The 24884-nt window shown below is 49.8% G+C and overlaps 1 protein-coding gene across 4 annotated transcripts in view; it reads left to right on the plus strand.

Moving 5' to 3' along the window:
* Positions 1–24884, plus strand: part of TFAP4 (transcription factor AP-4) — a 34102-nt gene that overhangs the window by 366 nt on the left and 8852 nt on the right. Inside the window, exons 2-4 of one of the 4 annotated variants that reach the window (XM_036021010.1) lie at positions 9870–9997; positions 10258–10322; positions 10413–10509. Coding sequence is in view for 1 of the 4 variants with exons in the window: in XM_028516502.2 (XP_028372303.1) it covers positions 21910–21998 (89 nt within the window). In the remaining 3 variants the exon portion in view is untranslated. Of the gene's footprint in view, positions 1–9863; positions 9998–10257; positions 10323–10409; positions 10510–21764; positions 21999–24884 lie in introns of those variants that run through there. The other 3 variants (XM_036021011.1, XM_036021012.1, XM_028516502.2) reach the window with 3 other exon arrangements.

Raw genomic sequence — 24884 nt, forward strand, 5'->3', positions numbered from 1 at the left:
TCAGGGTGAGGACAAAAGCAGGGAAGGCTTTCTGGAATGTGACTTTTGGGTCAAGACCTGGAGGAAGCCAGGGAACCAGCTGGCAAGTGGGGGATGTGAGGAGCAGCCGGGCACTGAGGCTCTTGTGGCTGTAGTGGAGAGGAGGGGATGAAAAGGATAGAATAATGATAATAGCTCACGTATTGAGCCAGGCCAAGTGCTAGGTGCTTTATGATATTATTTTTTTAATGATCAGGACAACTTGGACCTGGGAGCTACTATTAGCTGAGAGGAAATCGGGCTCAGGGAGGTTAAATAACTTGCCCAAGGTCACACAGCAATGGAGCCTAAGGAGACTGACGTCAGTCCCTGAAACACGCCCAAGAGACCCAGGGTGGGGTGACCTTGACCAAGATAGGTTCTCCACTTTGCTCCTCAGTTTCCTCCCAAAGTACTAGAGAGAGGGGGAGGTGAGTGACTTGAAGGGAAGGGTGGCCTGTAACAGTCTGCCTAAAAAAGTGTGCTATAATGCATACCTAGCAATTGGGGCCCATGAAACCCTAAAATTAGTGTACAGAACAAGGGTGTAGCAGGAGTTTTCCTGGATGGAAGTCTCTCTGTTCTCCTGGGACAAGCTTTTGTTGTCTGGGAAACACTTGTCACCCCTCCAGGCTTTGGAGCAGGTACAAGTGGCTTTGGGAAAGGAGACAAGTGGGTTTGGTCTAGGTAGAAGACCTGGAGCTGGGAAGAGGCTGCTTCTGGTAGTGGGTTACAGGGAAAGCCTGGTATGGCTGAGTGCTCTGGAACAGTAACAAAGACCTTGTCAGCCAGGCAGGCTCTGTGTACCCACGAGGAGCAACTTCAGGACAAGCAGAATCACCCAACACCCCTGTGAACCTGGAGAGATTAAAGCACACCTGCAAAACCCACCCAAATCTGTGCTGACAAGCAGGTTCTCTGATCACTGACCAGATGTGATGGAAAGGACCTCAGAGTTGCTGATCAGGGCTCTGCTGGCTGTGCCCATTGCCTCTCTTGTGGAAGAGGGAGATGTTTTTATGCTCCTGTGAAGATCAGCCTATGATCTGGTCCCAAGGCACTGAAGGTTTCTCATGGAGACCTCTCTTCCAGCCTGTCATAGCTTCCAGTCTTGACTTTTGGGCTGTGATGTGAAATATGGTCCTGAGAGGGTTAGGAGTAGGACCTGGCCATCTGTGTTTGAGCCTCAGGCCACCAGTGAGTCTGAGATCCTAGTGATAGAAGACCACAGGAGAACTTACTGTTAGGCCATTTGGTAGACAAGAGAGGCTCAAAGAGAGAGGTTACAGTGGTTCACCTGAGAGCCCACAGCTATGAAGTAGGAGAGATAAGATCCACATGCAAACCTTTGGAGTCCAGAGCCCAAGCCCTTTCCCTCGGGAGTGGGTTCACCCCAGCAGAAGGGATGTACTTTTTATGTGGCTACATGTTGCTAAATTGGGTGCCTTAGAGACCCCCCCCCACCCACACACACATACATTTACACACTCACTCTGTGGGACATAGGGATAGGCAGGGGATGATGACCAAAGGGGAGACACTTTCTGTTCTCAGCTATGCCTATGCAGTCCCTGGGCCTCATCCCCAGGCACTGGCATCTGTGCCGAATCAGTCCCTTTTCAGGATGGGACTGGTGTAAGAGGGGCCAGAGGCACTTTTCACAACTGCCTGCCAGTTTCTTCAGCCAGGGGCTTCCTCTTCCTGAAGTCTTGGTCTTTGGTCTTGGGCCCTGGGCCCAAGGGGTGAATGATTCCGCTTGGGCACCCAGAACCACCCACAGGTCCTGGCCTTGAACTAAGGGCACAGCTAAAGCTATGGCTGCTGACTGGGTGGCTATGAGTGGGGGTGCCAGGATGAAGGGAAAGAGGTCTGAGGTGGCACATGTGAGTCATGAGACTCTTGTGAATAGAATGTCAGAAGGAGATGGGAATTGATACCCTCAAATGACCCCTGTGGGCCCGGACTGAAGCTTGGTTGGGCATCAGTCCACAAAGCGAGGGGCTGCTGGTTAGATTCCAGGTCGGGGCACATGCCTAGATTGTGGGCTGAGAGGCAACTGATGGATATTTCTCTCCCTCTGTTTCTCCCTTCCCCTCTCTCTAAAAATAAATAAATAGCCCTGGCTGGTGTGGGTCAGTGGATTGAATGCAGGCCTCGAACCTCAGGGTCATACGTTCGATTCCTGGTCGAGGCACATGCCTGGGTTGCAGGCCAGATTCCCAGTTGGAGGTGCGCAAGAGGCAACCACACATTGATGTTTCTCTCCCTCTCTTTCTCTTCCCCTCTGAAAATAAATAAATAAAATCTCTATTATAAAAAAAATAATAAATAAAGTCTTTAAAAAAAATAAACGACCCCTGTGGGCCAGAGCTGGTGAGCAGTCATTCTGCACATTGCTTCGCGTTGATCTGGTCCCTCCTTCCCTCTGGACCTCTTGCCTCCCTGGAGATATTTTGAGTCTTAAACTCAGTGCATTCTCAAACTCAACATGCTGACCAGTAAGTCTGGGGCAAAGCCCAGGGATCTGTATTCTTGACTAGCTCAAGAGACTTGTGATGCATGTGGTCCTCTCATGAGTCAGGAAAACCCCTGCCCCAGATTTCCTAGCCAGGCAGCTGTGAGGAACCCCTTCCAGGCATTCTGGCAGATAAGAGACTAGTATGCCTGATGGTTTTCCACAACAATTTAAACACATTCTCTATTGGAGCACTTATCAGCTGAGCTTCTCCCCTGTTTGAAATAAATGATGGGGTCTCAATCAATAGCCCTGTCTCCATCTCTCTCCTGCCAAGTTTCCCCAAAGATCAGGCCACCCTAGACTACCAACTCACTTCTGAGCTCCTTGTTCTGCCCTGAGCTCTCCCCTCACACAGCACTTCACACGAGGTTCTGCTTAAGTCCTAAAGCCCCCAGGGTCTGCCTATGGCCCCTGAAACAGGTGTTCCCTAAGTTTCCATCTTTGGACCTCTTTTGCGTGACAGGTTTCCTCAGTTGAAGAGCAAAAGTGAGGGGAACCCCCATTTCTACTCAAGAGAGTTCCCAATATTTATACCCAACCTTAGGGAGCACCAGGCCCACTTTGTTAGGGGCTAGCTTGATGTCTTCCCTAGGCCAGTCTACTGGAGCTCTTCCAGATAGGCTGTTTGATTTGAGGGGGGTCCAGTCACACCTGTCACTTAGGGTGGTCCAGCAGGGTGGCTTCTTCCTGAAGCTATACATACACCCTGGGAGAGAAAAGAGTGCCTGCAATCTTTAAGGGAGCCCCTTTTAGTAGCCAGGCTTCCCTGTTGGAAACTTCGGGCTTCTTTTTGCTTTCCCTGATAAAACTGTTACCACCATCTTATCTTTTTGACCCCTGAGCCTCCACCCCAATTGGTGTTCTGGTGCAGGAGGTTTCTGGCCCCAGGATCTCTTTGAACCACCCAGACACATACTTAGTCCTTTCAGTCCCTAGTTTGAGGTTTTTGAAATTTACCAGCAGCCTGCTCACTTTGCACAGGGCTAGACACAGCCCAGGCGTGCATGCCCAGTGCTTTGGACTAGTTTGTTGCCTGCTCAGAGACTGCCTAGCTCTCCTCCGTCAGTGTTAGGGGCCACATGGCATTGGACCACACAGATGGCCCCTGCCTGAAGTTACGGATCTTGGTTCAGATCCTGGTTTTGCCCTAGCCAGACTCATGACCCAACAGATTCCTTGAATCCTCAGAGTCCCTGTTTCCTCCTCTATAATGTTGAAGCTGGTGATGATAGCCTATCTCACGAGGCTCTTATGAAGATTGACATTATGTGACTTCATCAATAAGGGTCCTTGGCGCATAATACTGCCTGATCTGTATTATGTCATTTAATTCTCAAAACTGCCTGATTTATCAGGTAGATTGTTGCTGTCAGGTCCATTTTGTAGATGATGAGAGAGAGGCTCAGAGAACCCAAGTGATTCACCCATGACCACACAGCTATAAAGTAGCAGAGGTAGGATTATTCTAGTAAAATCATTTCATTCCAGAGTCTAAGCTTCTAATCACAAACATCTCACCCCCACATTCTCAGCTCTGAGTTCTCTTTATCTTTTGTTCATTCAACAAATATTTATGGCTTGCCTACTACCTAAGGATATAGCAGTAAATGAACGGAGGAAGCTGTGCCTTCAGGGAGCACAATTTGGTGAGGACCAGATAGGAAGAGATGTATAGGAACTCCTGTAGGTACTTGCCCACACACTTCTTCCTCACTATCTGCCCTTGGGGCACAGAGGAGGACTCCCTATCTTGCTTCCCTACAGTTTCTCGTTCCAGGTGGCTTCAGGCGGTGGGCGTTGACTAAATTGGACTGAAGGTGGTTTTGACCTTTGTGAAGGAGGAAGTGAATCACAGCAGAATCTGATACAGGGTTTGAAGGCATTGGAATCTTCAGTGGATGGGAGCAATGGCTGTGCTGGCTTGGAAGGAATGGGTACCACCATTCAAGACCAAGCTGAGGACAGGTTTTATTAGGGAATACAAATCAAAACCACATCAAGGTACTGCTTTCCACCCACCAGGATGACTATAACGAAAAAAGAGAAATAGTAATAGGTAGTGGGAAGATACAGAGGAGTGGGAACCCTCACACTCCTGGTGGCAATGTCAAGTCATGCAGCTGTTTTGAAATAGTCTGGCATTTCCTCAACATAGAGTCACCCGGCACTGCCATTCCTAGGCATATACCCACGAGATTTGAAAATATGCGTCCAGGCAAAAACTTGTACATGTACATAGATGTTCATGGCAGCATTATTCACAATAGCCAAAAGGAGGAAACAACCCAAATGTTCATGAACTGATGAATGGGTATATAAAATGTGGTCTAGATATACAATGGAATATTTATTCAGCCTTGAAAAGGAATGAAGTTCTTTTCTTTCTTTTTTTAAAATATTTTATTTACTTATTTTTAGAGAGGGAAGGGAGGGAGAGAGAGAGAGAGACATCAATGTGTGGTTGCTGGGGGTTATGGCCTGCAACCCAGGCATGTACCCTGGCTGGGAATCAAACCTGGGACACTTTGGTTCCTAGCCTGCGCTCAATCCACTGAGCTACGCCAGCCAGGGCTTGAAGTTCTTTTCTTTTTTAAAATTGATTTTAGGGAGAGAGAGAAACATCTATTTGTTGTTCCACTTATTTATGCATTCATTGGTTGATTCTTATATGTGCCCCGACCAGGGATTGAACATGCAACCATGGAGTATCGGGATGACTCTCTAACCACTTGAGCTCCCTGGCCAGGCAGGAATGAAGGTCTGACACAGGCTACAACATGGATAAACCTTGAAAACATTATGCTGAGTGAAGATGCCAGACAGAAAAGGCCACATACTGTATGGTTCCATTTATATGAGATGTCCAGAATAAGCAGGTCAATAGAGATGGAAAGTGGAAAACTGGCTGCCAGGGGCTGGGGGCACAGGGATTGGAGAATAACTGTTAATGGCTGCAGGTTTTCTTTTGGAAGCAATAAAAATGTTCTAAAATTGATTGTGGTGATGGTTGCACAACATGGTAAATATACTAAAAACATTGCATTGTATAGTTTAGAATGGTAAGTTGTGTAGTATGTAAATTATATCTCAATAAAGTTCTTATTGAAAAAATATTAGCCAGACTTCCCTGCATTAATGCTGACAGAAGGCATCAGGAAATGGACTTGCTGAGTGACTGGGGGAGATTCTTTGCAGTAACATTGCCATAGTACTCACGAAATGATTGCAGGGAAGTGGCTCTGGGTAGAGGAGGCTTTGATCCATGCTTTAGGCCTCAGCATGTGTTACCTCTGAGAGTGGCCCCCCACCTCATAACCCTCTCCTTACCACTTCCCATCAGCTTCAGCCCTTCCTTCCTTCTTTCTTTCCTCTTCAGCACTTCACAAGCTTGGAATCATTTTCTGTCTGTGGATATGATTTTGTCTGACTCTTGCTGGGCTGAGCTCCATGAGGTCAGGGGTTTGTCTGTGTCTGGTTTGCCCACAGTAGGTGCTCAAAACTTAACAAGTGAATGAACCCATGTAGGGTAGGGGAAAAGTAGGTTTATGGTTGTGAGTACAAGAAACACAGAGTTTACTCTTGTGTTGTTATTTATTAATCAATGTATTATTTTCTACATGAGCAACTGTAAATCCATTTTTGGCTGATCCTGTATATGCTGATAACTGGGGGAGGTCTGGGCCGCGATCTGGGCTTGCTGCAGGGGAGGGAGTGAGCAGAGTGGATCAGGGTGTCTCCTGGCTCCAATGGCTTTCATTTTCTCTTGTTTCAGTTCCAGGAGAATGTCTCAGGAAAGGAAGCCCAAAGCCTGGTCTGGATGGGAAGAGGGGAGAGGGGAGGGTAGCAGGAGTGGGGGCTGGGCAGGCCTGGGGAGGAAGTCTGTAGCCCCAGGCTGCGGAGGGCGTGGTGTCTGTGTTTGCACCTTTGGAATGTGGCTGATTCACTCTGGGGAGAGCCATGTGCAGCCACTGCTGCTGCCTTGGATCTGACATCTGGAGGCTGAATTCCCAGAGGACACAAATTCTTGCAAGCAGATGCCAACTTTGAAGGTTAAACTGAGTGATGGAGCTGCTTTAGGAGAAGGCCAAGAGCACCCGCCCCCCCCCCCCCCCCCCCCCCCCCCCCCCCGCCCTACAGGATTCTGTGAGAGAGGTGAGGCCCCATCCCCAGCTCTGTCCCAATCCTTAAGCTACCAGAGCCTCCAGGGAAACAGCGCGAGCTCTGCAGTCAGACCTGTGTTCAAAGACTAGTTACTTAACAACTCATAATTGCAAAGGCTGAGAGCCTGGCTGGTCAAGTGCTCAGCAACGGTGCTGGGACACTGGCTTGCACCTCTGGGTCCAGTATCTGTGTCGCTCAGCTTGGCTCTCCCAGAGCTCCAGCAAGATCCCAGGCTTGCCCACTGTTGGGTCCCAATTCATCCCCGTAGCTGATTGGACAGGTCTAGGTCAGGAGTTTGCCCCAGCCCAGGGCAGACACCCCTAGAGTCACATGGAAAAATGTGGGAGTAAGAGGATCCCCAAAGGAGCCAATGCCAGGGGGTGGGCAGAAACAACACACAACCCTGCTCTTCTTAGCTGCCTCCACAGGACGGCTTCTGGGGCTCTTGCCAGGCACTGTGCTCAGCTTCATGGCTCTTACCTACTGCATGTCCCATTGGCTAAGTTCCTTAAGTTCTCGGAAGCTCATTTTCTTCATCTATGAAATCTCATAGGATTTTTCTTTCTTTCTTTTTTTTTAAGATTTGTAAAATGTATTTTTGGAGAGGGAGAGAAACATCAATCCGTTGTCTCTCCCATGCCCCCAACCAGGGACGTGGCCCGTAACCCAGGCATGTGCCCCAACTGAGAATCTGACTGGGGACATTTCAGTCTGAGGCCTGCGGATGATGCCCGATGGCCAGCCCACTGAGCTACACCATTCAAGGCTCATAGGGTTCTCTTAAGGATTAAGTTAGACAATGCATGTAAATCCCTTGGTAACTCCCTGGCCCAGAGTAGGAAAGATGCTAACATGTCTAGTTCCCTTTCTCTTCCCTGTATCTAGTTATTATGTTATGTGCTCTGTGGCAGTGTGGGCATGTGTATGCACATGTGTGCATGTGTGTGCACATATGTACACAGCAGGTGCCTTTCTCTTTTCCAAGGAGTTCTCTTTTGTTTGGCTTCCTCCCAGAGGGTTAGGAATTACACAGGACAGAGGGTGGAGGCAGGAGGGATAGGGAAAGGATTGAGAGAGAAGTGTACGGGCCTCACTTGCAGGTCTGTAGGCTCAGGCCTACAGCTGGGAGTCACCTCTCTGTTCCCTTAGGGCTGGAGGAAGAGCCCAGGCTCTGAGGTGTGGCTGTCTCTGTCCATTCTATGCCACACTATAAGCATGTCTGGCCATTTGACATTGGGGGATAGCCCCGAAGCAGGCTTGCTGATCTCATCATATATTCTCTCTAGAAGCCTGGTATCTGGGGGTGGCTCAGAGAGGAACTCAGGCCTGGGTCTTCTCAGAAGCTGAAACTGGTACCCAGAGTAGCCTGAACCTCTTGGACACCTCAGAAAAACTGGGGGCTTCTGGGATGGCAGAGGTCAGCCCTGCTACAAGCTTTTTGCAGCTATTTGTCAACTGAAGTAAAGCATGTACCAGACTCTGCTTTGAGCCATGGAGTGCTAGGATGAGTGTTCTACCCCTGCTCAGTGTCCTCCCCTCCTGCCAGCCCTGCTTGGTGCCATACCTCTGAGCTGCCACAGGTCTGTGAGTGCCAGCTCATCCCTACCCAACCACCCAAGTCCTCCAACTCTCAGCCCAGATGCCACCATGTGCAGCTGTGGTTATTCTCACTTCCATGGCTATGGGTTTAGTACTTCTGTGCAGATTAATTGGGACACTCAGTCACCGTGGCCAGGAGCGGTTCCTGCATGTCGGTCACTCATTCCCGTCTGTGTATACTGAGCATGACTTTGTGACAGTCATCCCAGGATGCCAGGACTGTGCTGCTTGGCTCTTGTCTGGGTGTTGAACATTTTAAAATGTGTTCATATGTTGTCTTCCATTTTATGACAGACTCTTTAAAGTTGAAGGATATAGTAATGAGAGCTACATTTTCTGAGGCCTAAGTGCTTTTCAAAAATTAAGCTCTCGCCCTGATGGTGTGCCTTGGCGGACTGAGCACAACCTGCAAACCAAAGGGTTGCCGGTTTGATTCCCAGTCAGGGCATATGACTAGATTGCAGGCCAGGTCCCCAGTAGGGGGCACACGAGAGACAGCCACACATTAATGTTTCCCTCGCTTCCTCCCTTTACTTCTCTCTAAAAATAAATAAAATCTTCAAAAAAATTAGTGTTTAAAAAAATAAAAATTGAGATATAGCTGTGGGTTGGTGGGTCAGTTAGTTGGAGTATCGTCCTGTATACCTAAAGTTTGTGGATTTTAATTCCTGGTCAAGGTACATACCTAGGTTGCAGGCTTGATCCCTGGTCAGGGCACATACAGGAGGCAACGGATCGATGTTTCAATGTTTCTTGTTCACATTGATGTGTGTCTCCATCTCCCTCTCCCTCTCTCCCTTCTCTTTCTAGCAATAAACATATCCTCAGGTGAGGATTAAAAAATAAAAATAAAACTTGAGATAACATACCACAAAATTCACCCTTCTAAAATATACACTCAGTGGATTTTAGTATATTAGAGTTGTGCATCCATCACTACCATCTAATGTCAGAACATTTTCATCATCCCAAAAAGAAACCCTAGTAGGTTCTTGTAACAAAATGTACCACTTCCATGGGAAGGGGGTGTTGTTGGTAATGGAGGAGGCTGTTTATGTGTGGGATCAAGGGGCATATGGGAAATCTCTGTACCTTCTGCTCAATATTGCTGTGAACTTAAAATAGCTCTTAAAAATAAATTAAGAACAATAACAAAACAAAACATAAAAGAAACCCTGAACTTATTAGCACTCATTCCCCATTCCTCCACTTCTCCTAGCCCCTGGCTATCACCAGTCTGCGTCCTGTCTCTGTGGATCTGCCTGTTCTGGAGATGGGACCTTCTGTGTCTGGCTTCTTTCACTGGGCATCATGTTTTTAAGATCCATTGATGTTGTAACATTTGTCAGTCCTTCATTCCTTTTAATGGTTAAGTAATATTCCATTGTGTGGATAGATCAGAATTTGTGTATCCTTTCAATCTGTTGATGAGTGTTTGTGTTGTTTCTACTTTTTTTGAATAATGTGAATAATGCTGCTGTGTGTGTGCAGTTTTTATTTTTTGCATAGACGAAGATTTTTAATATAAGTATTTAAAAAAATTTTTAAATGATTTTTTTAATCCTTACCCAAGGATAGGTTTATTGATTTTAGAGAGAGGGGAAGGGAGAGAGAGAGAAATATTCATGTGAGAGAGAAACATCAGTCTGGATCTGTTGCTTCCCGTACACAGCCCAACTTGGAATGGAACACGCAGCCTAGGTGTGTGCCCCAACCAGGGATTGAACCTGCAAACTTTTGGTATATGGGACATTTCAACCAACTGAACCACCTGACCAGGGCTCAATATAACTACTTTTTAAATTTTATTTATTTATTTATTTATTTATATTGTATTTTTCCATTACCATTTATCCCCCTTTTACTCCCTCCCCCCTCCCGCAATCACTACCCCATTGCTCATGTCCATTAGTCCTTTAGTATAAGTGCTTTTTGACAAATGCTTTGCTTAATCCTCGCAGCAGCCCTGTGTGTCAGTGCTGGCATGCCTCCCCTTGTGCAGACGAGGAAACTGAGGCTCATAGAGGTGAGTCCAGTTGGAAGCACTGGGATTCTCTGGCTCCTGGCCGCCAGGCCCTGTGATGCCTACTGAGGTGTTTCTGTTCATTTTTAGCAGAGCCTTGCTGAGCGCTGTCCCACAGTAAGTGTTGCTGACTCTTCCAACAAGGGCCATGCAGACCTCAGGGCCCAGATGTACTCCATGTTCTGTCAAGGTAAGTGCCAATCACTTGCTCAGTGGTGATCCTGTGGCCCCAGGGAAGAACCTCGGGGGTTACAGGGGGTCCCTACTGCTGCAGATTCATCCACAGATCTGGGACTAGGCATTTAACTGCTGCCTCTTAATACATTTTCATCCGGTATCACCTTGCTTTCCTGGAGGTCCCAAGGCTGCCTTTCATCTCTTACTTTGGATTTGGCACACAGACCTGTGTGTACCTGTTGGTGACCTTTGCTTCTTCCACCTCCCTTCCCTCGTGTCATGGTGGGTAGGTATATAAGTCCTGCTGTCAGGCAAGCCCTCATTCAGGTCAGCTCTGCCACTGTGGCTGTGTGGTTTCGGGCAAGTTTCTGAACCCCACTGAGCCTGTATTTGCTCATCTGTAGTGGGGGGGGGCAGTCATAATAATACTACCTATTGATATACTGATTAGGTGGTTGTGGAGCTAAGAGAAAGGAAATGAAGTGCTCACTCAATACACAGCACCTCACATACACTTGGGAAGCCACCCGTCTCTGGTCAGTCCTCACTGGAAAGTCAGGCTGGCAGCGGCCTGGGAGGGGGCAGGAACTTGGTGTGTTTCCCTGTCCCTGGAGTAGTGAGGGGCTTCCATGATTCAGTTCTGCCCAAGGAGGGGAAAGTCAAGGCCAAGCCTCTGAGGTAGGAAACCCCAGGGACCTCCCTGTCTTCCTCCCCACTCTGCCCATCCCCCCATCCAGTGCTCCTGGCAAAGCTGGGCAGGGCTTGATGCATTTTGTTCTGGTTGCCTTGGCCCGGTCCTCTATCTATCCCTTCCCCAGATCTGCAACACAGACCTGCTGCCTCCCTCGTGGACCACTTTGAGTGGGTGCCACAGCCCACAGCCTGAAGCTAGAGGGGCAATCACTCAGAAGGGATGTGGGTCGACGACGGGAGGACCTCTTCTGGCCACCAGAGCAGAGCCTCCAGCTCCTGCCAGGGAAACCGTCTCTGCTGCTGCTGCTCAGCCTTTCCCAGCCCTGTGCCTCTCCTGCTTCTCACATTTCAACTTCTGAGTTACTGGTACCACCCTGTGCTGCTGCAGCTGAGGCCACTGCACCAGACAGATGTTACCTCCCCAGCCCCCGCTGCCATATGCTGGCAGTGGCTCACTATTGGAAATAGCAGCAGGGGCTCAAGGTCCACAGGGGCTGAGGGAGGAGAAAGCTATCCTGAAACCAGTTGCTTTGCTCTAGCCTGGCTCCCCTCCTGGGCTTTATCTTGTCTCCTTTCTCCCTGTCTGCCCAAAGTTGAAGCCAAAGCCTCCCAATGACCCTTAGGAGTCATTCCTTCTTTTGGCTGCCTGGACACTGACAATTGACCACAGAACGTGGATTCTATGTTGCTGTGTACTTGACCTTGTCCTTTCATGTAGATGGTGTTTTCTCCCTCATGTTCTTCAGTAAACCCAACTGGGCTCCTCAGAACCTCCTCTTGCACCTGGCTTTATTTAGTCAGGGCTGGGCCGCTAGTCCCAGGTGAGTCCTGAGGCTACAGGAGGTTGTGAGGAGCCTGTAGGGAGTATGATCTTGGTGCTGGCACCAACTAACCGGGATGATCTTGGGCTAGCCCCTTGGGGTATTATATCAGTGCCGTAGTGAGGACAAAACAGGGAATTCAAGTAAAGCTGCTAGAGCAGCAGCTGGCACTTAGCAGCACTTGAGCACTTGTGCCCACATACACATGTGCCTCCCCTCTGCACATACTGGAGCTTTGAGTACCTCTCCCTAGGGAGAGCTGCTCTTGTTTCCTTGTTGCCTCACCCCTCACAGCCATCTAGGTCTGCTTTCTCATCAGAGCAAACCTCTGTCCCTCCCCTGGCCTGGCCAGTACCAGTCCCAGCCCTAGCTCCTTCCTTTTCCATCCTCAGGTGGGACAGGACACCCTACCTTCCATCCCTCACCCCTCTCCATTCCTCTGAGAAGCTCCAGCTGTCCAGGGAGACATTGGACAATGGACACCCTTTCTGAGCTCAACAGTATCCCCAGCTGTCCTCTTCCTCTGTCCCTCCATCCTTTCCCCTGAACTCCAAATGCTCCCTCATGGTCTCTTGTGGCACCTTTGCTGATTCTTCATCCTTCTGGCCATGTTCCCTGATCCCTAGGCTGATTCACTCTCCTTTTATTTTGACCAGAGGCCCCAAGCTCTTTCCTCCCCTTCCCCCTCTACTCTCCCATGGGCAGGAACCAGACTGGGTATCAGATCCCAGCTTTCCAGCTTTGCCCAGCCTCAGGCTCCTCCTTGGTCTGCTGGGTGGGAAAATCACAGCCGAGCTGTGTGCTTACAGAGATCAGCTGAGGAAGTGGCCAGCCATTTTGATTTAAAACTGGAACACCAGCCAGGGTGGTCATATGTTGAGTTTTTGTAAAGGGAATGCACCTAACTGAAGTAGGGAATACCTGGTTCCTCCTTGTTCATATGGTGAAAAGCAGATGTTTCCCTGGGGGAAAGTCCCTCACAGAGGGAGGTGAAACTTGACCATGGAGTGTAAGGAGAGGAGCTGAGTGCTGAACATGGAGGGGAGAGAAGAGGGATGAAGGTAGTAGCCCATCCTAGTGAGCTGTAGCGGCGAGCCTGGAAACAGGGAGCAGAACCAGAGAAGGGGGACAGGGGTCATAGCACAGGTGGACTCCAGCCCTCTTTTCGAGGGCTTGCCCATGAGCAAAGTGAGTCAGGTTGGGCTAGACAAAGGAAGCCAGCATTGGAGGTCAGGGCCTTTGGGGGCTCCTAGACAAGCCCACTGCCCCCAAGGTCTGCAAGGCCTCTGAGGTGCAGGAGGCCAGAGGTCAGCGGCTCCACCCCAGTCCCTGCCTTGAGTTCTCCAAATGTGTTCCCTCTGCTTGCCCTGAAAGCAAGCATCATGTGTGCCAGGCACCCCCTAGTGGCTGGGGAACCCTGGCCTTATTGGCTGAGAGATCTCTGTGTCTAGCACCCCCTTCTTTTGGCTGCCTGGACACTGACAGTTGACCACAGAATGTGGATTCTCTGTCATTGCGTACTTGACCTTGTCCTATCATGTAGATTGTGTTTTATTCCTCCACATTCCTCAGTAAACCCAGCTGGGCTCCTCAGAACCTCTTCTTGCACCTGGCTTTATTTGGTCAGGGCTGGGCCGCTAGTCCCAGGTGAGTCCTGGGACCGGGAAAGGGAACCAAGGCATTGGGGGATATTGGGGCTTGCTCCAAACCCCTGCATGTCTAACCCCCATTCTGCCTTCCTGGGAGTATTCAGGATGCCCTCCCAGGCAGGGACTATTTGCTTCTGTGGGGCCTCCATTCCTGATCCAAGAGTTTGTATACACGACCACCCCCATCTCCTAAACAGGTTGGGGCTCCCTACATGTATCAGAGCATTCTGGGGCCCAAAGGGCCATCACTCAACACCCCACCCCCCAATTCATGGCATATTCGCTTAGAGGAAAAGCCTCAAATTAGGTTTGGGGCCCAAGATTCTCATTTAGGTTCCACCTACAATTCTCTGTATGTCCTTAGTATGTGTCAACTCTCTCTGCATCTCTTTCATGTTCCCCACATTTGTGGTAGCAGAATTCTGCTAAGTCCTCCAGTGACCTTTACCCTCATATACTCCCCTCCCATTGAGTGTGGATACCCTATGAATGATAGGGTATTACTCTCGTGATTAGGTTATGCCATATATGCACAATTGACGTTGAGACAATGTCAGGCTAACAATATCTACTAGCCTGACCTAGTCACATGACCTGTTTAAAAGTACAGAATCTTCTCTGGCTGCTTCCGTAAGAGGAAAATAGATTTGAATGGAGAGAGGGATCCATGGGATCTATGTGTGAGATGTTCCCTTGATCAGATGGAGGGGGCCACAGCACAGGGACTTGAGAGTGCACCCCAGTCAGTAGCTAGCAAGCCAATGAGACCTCAGTCCTGCAGCCGAAAGGAACTTAATTCTGCAGACATCTAGTGAACTTGGAAGAGGATCAGAGCCCCAGATGAAATTGAAGCCGCAGCTGACACCTCGTTTCTGCTGGTGAGACCCTGAGCAGAGAGCCCAGCCATGTCATGCCTGGCCTTCTGACCTCCTGAACTGTGGGATGATAAACAGGTGCTGTTTTAAGCCAATAAATTTGTGGGAGTTTATTACATGGCAACAGAATAGTATTCTAGACACATGTAGGATAAAAATGAGAAAAATCTACATCCCACTCCATCCCTCATGGGTGCAACATAGAGTCAAAACCTGCAGCAGTAGCTGCCCTGTTTACAGTCCCCCCTCCTGGTTGCAGTTAAACCTTTATTCTTGGGGTTTATACCTGTCACCTGAGCTTCCAAAATCATGGGATGAGGTTCTGAGAAGGGCTGTGCTAATGGCATCATCAGAGCAGCAAGATCCCATTTTGGCTGGAGAAAGGAGCTCTGGAACCCTTTACTGTGGGGGATCCTTGGACTTTTGGCCATCTTTAGGGTCAATAAAGTCATTTAAAAATAATAGCTTTATTAGACATAATTACTCATCTAAAGTGTAGAATTGAGCCCTGGCTGGTGTGGCTCAGTGGACTGAGTGCTGGGCTGTGAACCAAACGGTCACAGTTCAATTCCCAGTCAGGGCACGTGCCTGGGTTGTGGGCCAGGTCCCCAGTAGGGGGCACTCGAGAGGCAACCGCACATTGATGTTTCTCTCCTTTTTCTTCCTCCCTTCCCCTCTCTAAAAATAAATAAATAAAGTCTTTAAAAAAAAATGAAGTGTATAATTGAGTAGTTTTAGTATATTCAGAGTTGTGTAACCATCACAATAAATTTTATAACATTTTCATCACCTCAAAAGAATCCCCCACACTCATTAGGAGTCACCCCTCATTTCCTCCTAACTCCCTCTCATTCCCTGGCAACCACTAATCTTTCTGTCTCTATAGATTTGCTTATTATTGACATTTCATATAAATGGAATCACTTGACGTGTGACCTGTATCTGGCTTCTTTGACTGAGTATCATATTTTCAAGGCTCATCCATATTGCGGCATGTGTCAGTACCTTGTTCCTTTTTATTTTAAATTTTTATTATTTAAAAAATTTATTTTTATTGTATTTTTTCCATTACTATTTATTTCCATTATACCCTCTTCCACCTCCACCTACCCCTCCCCTTCATTCCTTTTTATGACTGAGTAATATCCCATCATGTAGATGGACCACATTTTGTATACCCACTCAACATGAAAGCCTGTTGATGACTCTCATTCCTTCTTCCTAACTGGAATTTGGGGTTGAGAAGAGGAGCAAAGGGGAGGGAAGGGTGCCAGTTGCCAGCTCAGTAAATGATCTGCACTTCTTTTTTTAAGTATATTTTATTGAATATGCTATTATGGTTTTCCCAATTTTCCCCCCTTTATCCTCCCTCTGCCCTGCACCCTCCAGCCCTCCAGGATTCCCCCTCCCTTAGTTCATGCCCATGTGTTGTACATATATGTTCTTTGAGTTCTCTGTTTCCTATACCCTTCTCATCCTCTCCCCGTCTTTTTTATGATCTGCATTTCTAACAGGGATCATCCATAGACAGTTATTAATTACACACTTTATGAGATGTCCCTTTTTTTAAAAGATGGCTCATTTTTAAAATAGATTTTTAGAGAGAGGGAAAAAAAAACCATTGATTTTTGTTCTACTACACATTCATTGGTTTGTTCTTGTATGTGTCCTTACCGGGATTGAACCTACAAACTTGGCATATCTGGATGATACTCTTAATCAACTTAGCTACCTGGTCAGGACCTGAAACCTCATTTTTAAAGGGCAAACAGTCTGCGGTCTGATTTTCACACCACTTGATACTCTGCAGTTCTCTCTACTGTAAAGCAGATGAACCCCATATTCAATGTCAGCTTTACACACCTCTCTTCCCTTTCATCTGTAGCGAGTTTTAGCGGGGGAGCTGGGGAGAGCTTGGACTCTCTGTCCCTCCTGGCACATCACCAAACCCTGTCATTCTCCCTAGGCCAGCTCGGACACCTCTGGCCACTGCCACCATGGCATCCTGGTGCCAGTGATGTATCAAACACTGCTTATTGATGCCAGGTATGCCACTACCTGTGACAGCCTGCAAGCTAGGTGTGGCACAGCCTGTTTTACGGATGAGGAAACTGAGTAAGGTTGAGGAACTCAAGTGGGGTCACCCTGGAGTTCAGGCTGAGTCTGGATTCTGAACCACACTGCATGGCTTTCCATTCTTCCTGGAATTGTCTGAAGAGCAGGGACTTTGTGTAGACAGAAGAGGTGTGAGGACTGTGACCCCAAGGGGTGAGGGTCCCAGATGCCAGGAAAAAAGAATTTCAAGAATGCCAGATATGGTGACAGAAAATAGCTCTTTGGAGGTCACCAGTGATTTTAGCAAGAGCAGTTTCTATGGAGTCATGTGGGCTGGGTAGACTGAGCAGGAAAGAAGGGAAGAGTGAGCGTTAAGTACCACTTCAGGGAGTTTTGTGGTAAGGGAGACTGGGAAAAGCGTGGTAGTTGAAAGAGGATGTAGGGTTGTGGGTTTTTTGTTTGCTTGTTTGTTTGCTTTTTAAAAAATTTTTTTTAAACAAATAGCCATCTTTTTTTTAAGTTTTTTTTTTCGACTTTATTTTTAGAGAGGGAAGGGAGGGAGAAGGAGAGAGAGGGAGAGAGGGAAAGAGAGAGAGAGAAACATCAATGTGCGGTTGCTGGGGCCATGGCCTGCAACCTAGGCGTGTGCCCTGACTGGGAATCAAACCTGCAATGCCTGATTCACAGCCCGTGCTCAATCCACTGAGCTACGCCAGCCAGGGCATTTGTTTGCTTTTAAAAATGGGAATAAGGCCAGCTTGTTCATGGTGGTGGAACCATCCAACAGAGGCACAGCAGCTGGAGAGACATCTCTGAGTAACACATGGGAAGGCTCTCTGCACAGACATTCATCCAGACACATTACAGGTATAGGGAGGGAGGCAGAGGTGGTGATGGAGCGTATGGGATTTCTCTTCTAATTGCTCCCATTTTCAGAGAAACAGGACTTGAGTTCATGAATTGAGCGTGAAGACCTGGAGGAGGTAATGGAGATCTTTTGGTGAGGGGAAGGCAGGAGAGAGACTGGACTGGGCAATATGAAGCGATTGCCAGCCACCCAAGGATCCGCTCCAAGAACTTGGTCTGGCATTTAAAAATAAGATCACGTGCTGGCTGGTGTGACTCAGTGGATTGGGTGCTGGCCAAAGGGTCGCCAGTTTGATTCCCAGTCAGGGCACGTGCTTAGGTTGCAGGCCAGGTCCCCAGCTGGGGGTGCATGAGAGGCAACCACACATTGATGTTTCTCTCCCTCTCTTTCTCCCTCCTTTCCCTTCTAAAAATAAATAAATAATTTTTAAAAAAAATATAGAAATAAGACCAGTCAGCAAGGTTGTGGGATTTAATTTTCTAGCCCTGTCCAGTTTGGGTGGGGGGTAGAGGCAGGGCAGGTGGGGTTAGACTTGAAAGGGAGAGTGTATGCAAGATGATTATACTGAGGGGCTGTGAGTTCTAAGCCAGATAAGGAGGGAAGTGCGAGGGTAAGGGGGAAAAGTTGAGAGGATCAGTGGGGTCGGGCAAACTGCTGTTCATAGGCCAAAGCCAGCCCACTGACCTTTCTTTGTTGACTTTTTGCTTGTCTAACTTCTTTTATTGTGGTAAAATATAACATTAAATTTGCTATTCTAACCATTCTGAAGTGTATGATTCAGTGGCATTAATTACATTCACAATGTTGTGCAATCATCATCACTATTTCCAAAATTTTTTGCCCTGGCTGGTGTAGCTCAGTGGATTGAGCATGTGCCTGTGAACCAGGGGGTCGCCAGTTTGATTCCCGGTTGGGGCACATGCCTGGGTTTGGGGCTGGGTCCCCAGTCGGGGACATGTGAGGGGCAACTACACATTGGTATTTCTCCCCCTCTCTTTCTCCTTCCCTTCCCCTCTCAATAAGTAAATAAAATCTTAAAAAAAAAATTTCCATCTCCCCAAACAGAAACTATAGTCATTAAACAGTAACTTCCCATTCACCCATCCCCCAACCCTTGGTAACCTCTACTGTATTTTCTCTATCAATGAACTTGCCTATTTTAGATATTTCTCATGAGTGCAATCATATAATATATGACTTTTTGTAACTGGTTTATTTCACTTAGCATTGTTTTCAGGGTTCATTCATGTTGTATATGTCAGATCTTCATTCCTTTTTAAGGCTGAATAATATTCCACTGTATGGATAGGCCACATTTTGTTTATCCATTCCTCAGTGGATGAGCAGTAGATGGTTTGCACCTTTCAGCTATTGTGAATAATACTGCTGTGAACACTACCGTACAATGAAATGTTTGAGTCTCCGTTTCATTCTTTGGACATATAAATCTAGGAATGGAATTACTGTGGCATATTGTATGTAACTGCTGCCCCCGCTTTGTATGGCTCACAAACTGAGAGTGGTGTAGTAGACAGCGCCCCCTCCAGGATATTTGTATCCTCGCGGGCTGCGAACCAAAGTATCACAGGTTTGATTCCCAGTCAGGGCACATGCCTGGGTTGCAGGCCATGGCCCCCAGCAACCGCACATTGATGTTTCTCTCTCTCTCTTTCTCTCTCCCTTCCCTCTCTAAAAAATAAATAAATAAAATCTAAAAAAAAAAAGATATTTGTATCCTAATCCCCAGAATCTGTGGATGTTACTTTACAAAATGAACTTTGAACATGTAACTAAGTGAAGGATTTTGAGATTGGAAATTATTCTGGATTCTCTGGGTTAGCCCAAGGTCATCATAAAAGGGAGGCAAGAGGGTCAAGGAAGATGTGATGACAAGCGCAAGTTGGAAAGACACACTTTAAAAATGGAGGAAAAAGCCACAAGTCAAGAAATTGGGGCCACTTCCAGAAGTTGGAAAAAGCAAGGAAATAGAGGCCCCCCACAGAACTTTCAGAAGGAACACAGCCCTGCTGACACCTTGATTTTATCCAAATATGTATAATCCATTTGGACTTCTGACCTCCAGAGAACAAATATGTGTTGTCTTAAGCTACTAAATTTATAGTAATTTATTACAGTAGCAGTAGGAAACTAAAACAACTTTTACATGCCCTTTACAGAAATTTGCTGACTCCTAATTTACAGCAAGAAGGTGACTGGAAGTCAGATGTTAAGGATCTAATGGGTTTTGCTGAACAACTTCTGAGGGCTCCAGAAGGCACCATGAACTTAGTTTAGAGTTGGGAAGGAGAGGGAGACAGGGTCAGATTGAGGGATGTACAGAACCTTCTGGCAATGGGGGACAGCCTGGATTTTGGGGATTTACTGTGCTGCTGTCATAGTGATGGGAGAGAGTTGGAGTAGGACTGGGGGCTGTGTTGGTATTTCAGGCCTTAGGGCGGGAGTTGCTGATCCAGCTCAAAGGACTTTGGGTTTGTACATCTGAGACAGCTGAGGGCTCTCTGTGGGAATGTGCCTTTGGTGGAAATGGAGAGGCCAGGCTTTAGTGATAGAGTTCATAGGGGCCAGGCTCTGTCAAGGCAGTTCCATAGAAGAAAGGGCACGGGGGTAGACACACTCCTATTGGCTATTATTCATTCGCTCATTCATCCAGGCACTATACATATTGTTCAGTGCATAGTTATGGGGCTCTGTATCCTGTTGTCCCCAGATGTCATAGTTTCCTGAACACATTCCCTGTCCCCACAGTGAGGCCTTCCAGGGACAGTGGGTTAAGTGGCCTGGGCTCTGTCCTTAGAGGAACTGTCCGATGGGTTGCTTTGGGGATTGGAAAACATGCATGCAAAACTGCTCAACATCTACAAGGTGTTCGCACTATCTAATAACAATAATATTTCCTAATAATAACAGTAATCCTTGTTATCAGTAGGAGTATTTCAATTAGGAGGTACGATTTGAGCAGAACCTTAAAAGGCAGACCGGACTGGGAAAGGTGGTAGGCAGCAGGTGCGACATTCCAAGGCAGGCATGGACTTCCTGAGTCGGGGGTCAACCCTCCAGCACCCAGAGGAAAGCCTAGGAAAGGAAGGTAGGGACCTGGTGAGGGTGGTGGAAGTTCGTTGTTAGCCAGTGTCCTTCTCTCCCCTGTCCCAGGCCAACACCCCTCTTAGAAAGCGCACTCTGGCGGAGGAGCAGGTTTTGCGTTGGCTTCGCCATGAATGAGAAGCTGCAGCCTTCCGTCAGCCCAGGCCAAGAATCCTGCCGTCCTGAATTCCCGCGGAGAGGGAAAGTGTGTGTCGAAGGTTAGGACGGGACCCGGCAGCAGCCACCAGACCTCCCAGCCGGGCTGGCAGCCTGCCTCCGGCCGGCAGTCTGCCCCCGGGCCGCTGCTGTCCTGGCCTTGCTCCACCTTTCCCTCCCAGCCGGGGCCCCAGCTTCCTAGGGCTGCCCAAGTATCCGAGGCGATCGGCGCGCCCCCTTTGCATTCCTCTCCCGGGCTCTGGGATTCCCAGGCTTTAGAGCCGGGGCCGGGCGGTGGGGCAGGGAAGAAGGGTGGGAGGCGGAAGGCTGGTCGGCCTCCGAAGTCGGCCCCAAGTTGCATATGGGAAGCGGTGGCTGTGACGCAAGTTTCTAGGGGGCCCCGAGCTCGGAGGGAGCGCGCCAGAGCGGCTCCACTCTGTGCAGTTACAGTCGTGAAAAAGGAAAAACCCCAAGCAGCACCCCACGCCGCCAGGCCGCCTTCGCCCGGCCCAGCTGCGCGTCCCTGGTCCTCGGGGACAGCAAAGCGCACAGACCCTGCACTGGGTAGTCCCCACCAGACCCCGGCCGCACTGGCTGGGCTCCCTCGCGGTGCCTGTTTTTTTTTTTTTCAGTGCTTGCCAACCTGTCAGCTGATGGACCTCATCACCCATAGTGGCGCATGTAGCTCGGCCGCAGTTCGCTCCATTCACACAGCGCCCTCCAAGTCAGCCCGCTGCCCCTGGCTTCCAGCGCCCAGGGGAGGCGTGCAGACCCCAGCTGTACCCCCGCCCCCAGGGTCCCGAGCCCCTCTCGCCCCGGCCTCGCGCCGCCCCGGGGGCGCTGCAAATAGTCCTTTGTTTACATGCAATTCCTTACTCCGCGGAAGGAGGCCGGGGGAGTGCTGAGTTTTCACCAGCTGTTTCCCGCCTTGAAACAGACATCTGATCAGCTGCAAACACACACACACACACACACACACACACACACACGCCCGGGGAGGCAGGCCGGAGAGACCTCCCTCCCGCCCCTCCCTCCCCTCGCCGCCGCTGCCGCCGCCGCCGCCGCCGCCGCCAGCATCTGGGACTGGCCGATTCTGCACCTCCGTCCGGCGCTGCCCTTTTATTCGGATTTCCATCTTGCATTCTCCGGCGGACCGCGGGACCCGGCTCGTGCAGAGAAGGGGGGCCGATCGCTATGGAGTATTTCATGGTGCCCACTCAGAAGGTGCCCTCTTTGCAACATTTCAGGAAAACAGAGAAAGAAGTGATAGGAGGGCTTTGTAGGTGTGTACTCCTTCTCCCCCCATTCCCTTCCTACAATTGCAGCCCCGGGCTAGGGAGCCCGGGCGGGCGCGCGTGTGCGCACGCATGGCCCGCGCCGCCGACCCCGTTCGCCTTTCTTAGCTGCCGGGGCGGCTGCAGCCCTGCACTCTGGTCTTGCGCCGTCCGGGGACTCTCTTCCCTCGGAACGTGGGGGCCCTGAGCGGCCCTGGTCACTTTTGTCCGCTGCAGGCGGGCAAGTCGCGACGTTTGTAATTGCAAACAGACCCACGTGGTTCTGCAGCAGTCCCGGCCATGCTTGGCGCTGGTGGCTTTCCCCGCGCGTCCTTCTTCCCCCTCCCGCGTTGGCTTCCTTCCTCTCCCTCCTTCCTCGCTGTCTATGGGCGATCCCCGCAAGGGGTACGGGGCCCCGGGGCGCGCGGGGGGCCGCGGGCGGGCGGCTACAATGCAGCCACGCCGCAGCTCCAGGCGTGGGGGGGGGCGGGGAGCCGGGTGTTGTGCGTGTTTGCACGACGCGGGGCTGCAGCGGGGTTGGGGGCGTGCTCGCGTGGGGGTGTGGGAGTGGGCGGTACCCTAGGGGCCAGCGCGGCTGGCCGGGAGCGCCGCGGACGGGCAAGTTGCGACCGCTAGCTTGCTCCCTTACTGCCCGCGCCCGGGCGCTGTTTACTAGCGAGGCCTGGACGTGACTCTGCAGCCCTCTTGGAGTAGGCGGACCTCTGCGCGCCGCCTCGCGGGAGCTGTAGTTTTCCGCGTCCCTCCGGTGCGGCATTGTGGGAGCTGTAGGCGAGCCCGGGCCACGCTTTCCCCGCACAAAGCTTGGCCCCCGCGGGCTGGATAGGCGAGTGAGGCCAAGTGGGGGAGCTTTGAGGGCAGTGGGCATCAGAAGCCATCCCAAGTCTCACCAGGCGCGGTACTTGAGCCTCTGCCGCAAACTTTCCCATGCCACGGCCCACCCCCAGTCATAAACCGAAAGCGTCAGGTCTCCCAGCTGAGTGGGTGGATGGGTGGTCCGAGGTCTGCAGCTCCCCCCAGGAGCCACTTCACAAGTTTGACCCGGGTTGCTCAATATCCACCTTTACCAAAGGGCGATGATTTCGCTTTGTACTCCCACCAGAATCACCCTGGACACTTGTTAAAATGCCGGTGCCTGTAACTCCAGTCACTGAAGGGCTTGGCCGTGTACATACTGAACACCGGCGGCGAGATGGCAGTGTTTCGTTGGGGCGTGTTGCGGGGCAGTTATACCGCTGCCCAAGTTTGGGACCTGCGGTGCCTTTCCTGAGGCACTGCTCTAGGAGTGAAATGGCTCCCCAGGGTTGAGGCCACGTGCTCTCGCACTGGGGAAGGCAAGGCTCGAATATTGAGGGAGGTGGAGCCCCCAGGTGGTGTGGCCCAGTCTGGTGGACACCAGGGGCTGCAAAAGCCAGGTTGGGGGAAAATCGCTGCACATGTATTGCCCAACCCCCACCACACTTAGCTCCTATCTCAACTACTCTCAAGTACAGGGAGGATGGGCCAGTTGGTGGGTTTTTAAATTAGCAGGGCCTCCCTGAGTGCGGGCCCTTCTGAAGGGACACCTGGGAGACCTTGCTGTAAAATGTTAAAGGAAAACAAAAATTCTGGAGATCTTAATATGTTCTAGGGACTTGTTTTGCTAGATTTTTCTCAGTGAATTGTCAGTCTTCCTGAGTTAAGGGGCTTTATGGTTCCTATGTGGGATGAGGACACAGGCTTGGAAAGGGAACAGTTACAGCAAGTGGTGGGGCTGGGACTTTAATGATGATTCCAGGGCCCTACTCTTAGCCCCAGAGAAAGGAAAGGAGAAATGCTGCTTGTTGCTTAGAGGAGGGCTGGACGGTCGGGTGGGGAGGAGGGGTTGAGCTGCTCCACACCTTAGGACATTGCAGGCACTAACCCTGGGCAGGCCTGGTGCGATGAATCCTGGTTTCACACTGTCCCTGTTCCTAGCCCCCCTTTAGAGGAGTCCGCTTGTCCCCCAGGGGCCAAGTGCTCAAAGTGGCAGGATCCCCCTACAGGGCTGGGCATGGAGGTATACTCAGCCAGCTCTGCTGGGAGACAAATGTCAGTTTGTCCACTGGGTGTGCAGTTGGGGCCTCTGGGTTTGTTCATTTTTAGAAGAGGTTGTGGGGTGAGGTCGGAGACCTGTAGAAGATTGAGGTTGTGGGTTGGACAGGACCTTCTGGCCAGATGGACTCACTTTTCGGGCTGGTGGACTTTGTTCCATCTCTCAGACTAGTAGGGTTCCCCACCTCTTCAGAAGGTGCCCCCTGACCCTCGCCACACTGCACAGCAGGATCCTCACAAGCCTGTGGTTTTGGACCTGTCACCTAACTGCTCTTAGCCTCTGTAAAATGGAGCACCTGTGAAGGGTGGCTACACGGATGAAAATACCTGGTAGCTGTTAAATGGCTCTCAAACTCTTAGAACCAGGAGTTTAGGGACTGCCCTCAGTGGAGAAAGAGACCAGCTGCTCTCAGGAGTTTGAAAACAATTAGGGGCTTTTGAGTGTGTGTTGGGTCCCTGATCCAGTATTTCCAGGCACCTGCTCTGTGCCAGGTGTGAGGATATCACAGTGAATCAGAACAGGCCCCTGCCCTAAGAGTCTGTAGTCTCGTGGTGCTAAAGGGTCTTGTTGGCCTTTTAAGGGAGATCCATGGGTTATCTTGCAGTCCTGGGTACTAACTCTGGAAGAATAAAGTGTCCTGTTATCCTCAATCTCTCTCTCTTTTCTCCTCCTTCTGTTTTGTTTTATATTTTATCCTCACCTGAGGACATTTTTCATTGTTTTTAGAGAGAGAGGAAGGGAGAGAGAGAGAAACATTGATGTGAGAGAAACATTGATTGGTTGCCTCCTGTACACACCCCAAG

The sequence above is a fragment of the Phyllostomus discolor genome, chromosome 3 (assembly GCF_004126475.2).
Source record: "Phyllostomus discolor isolate MPI-MPIP mPhyDis1 chromosome 3, mPhyDis1.pri.v3, whole genome shotgun sequence".
In the NCBI taxonomy this organism is placed as follows: Eukaryota; Metazoa; Chordata; class Mammalia; order Chiroptera; family Phyllostomidae; genus Phyllostomus; species Phyllostomus discolor.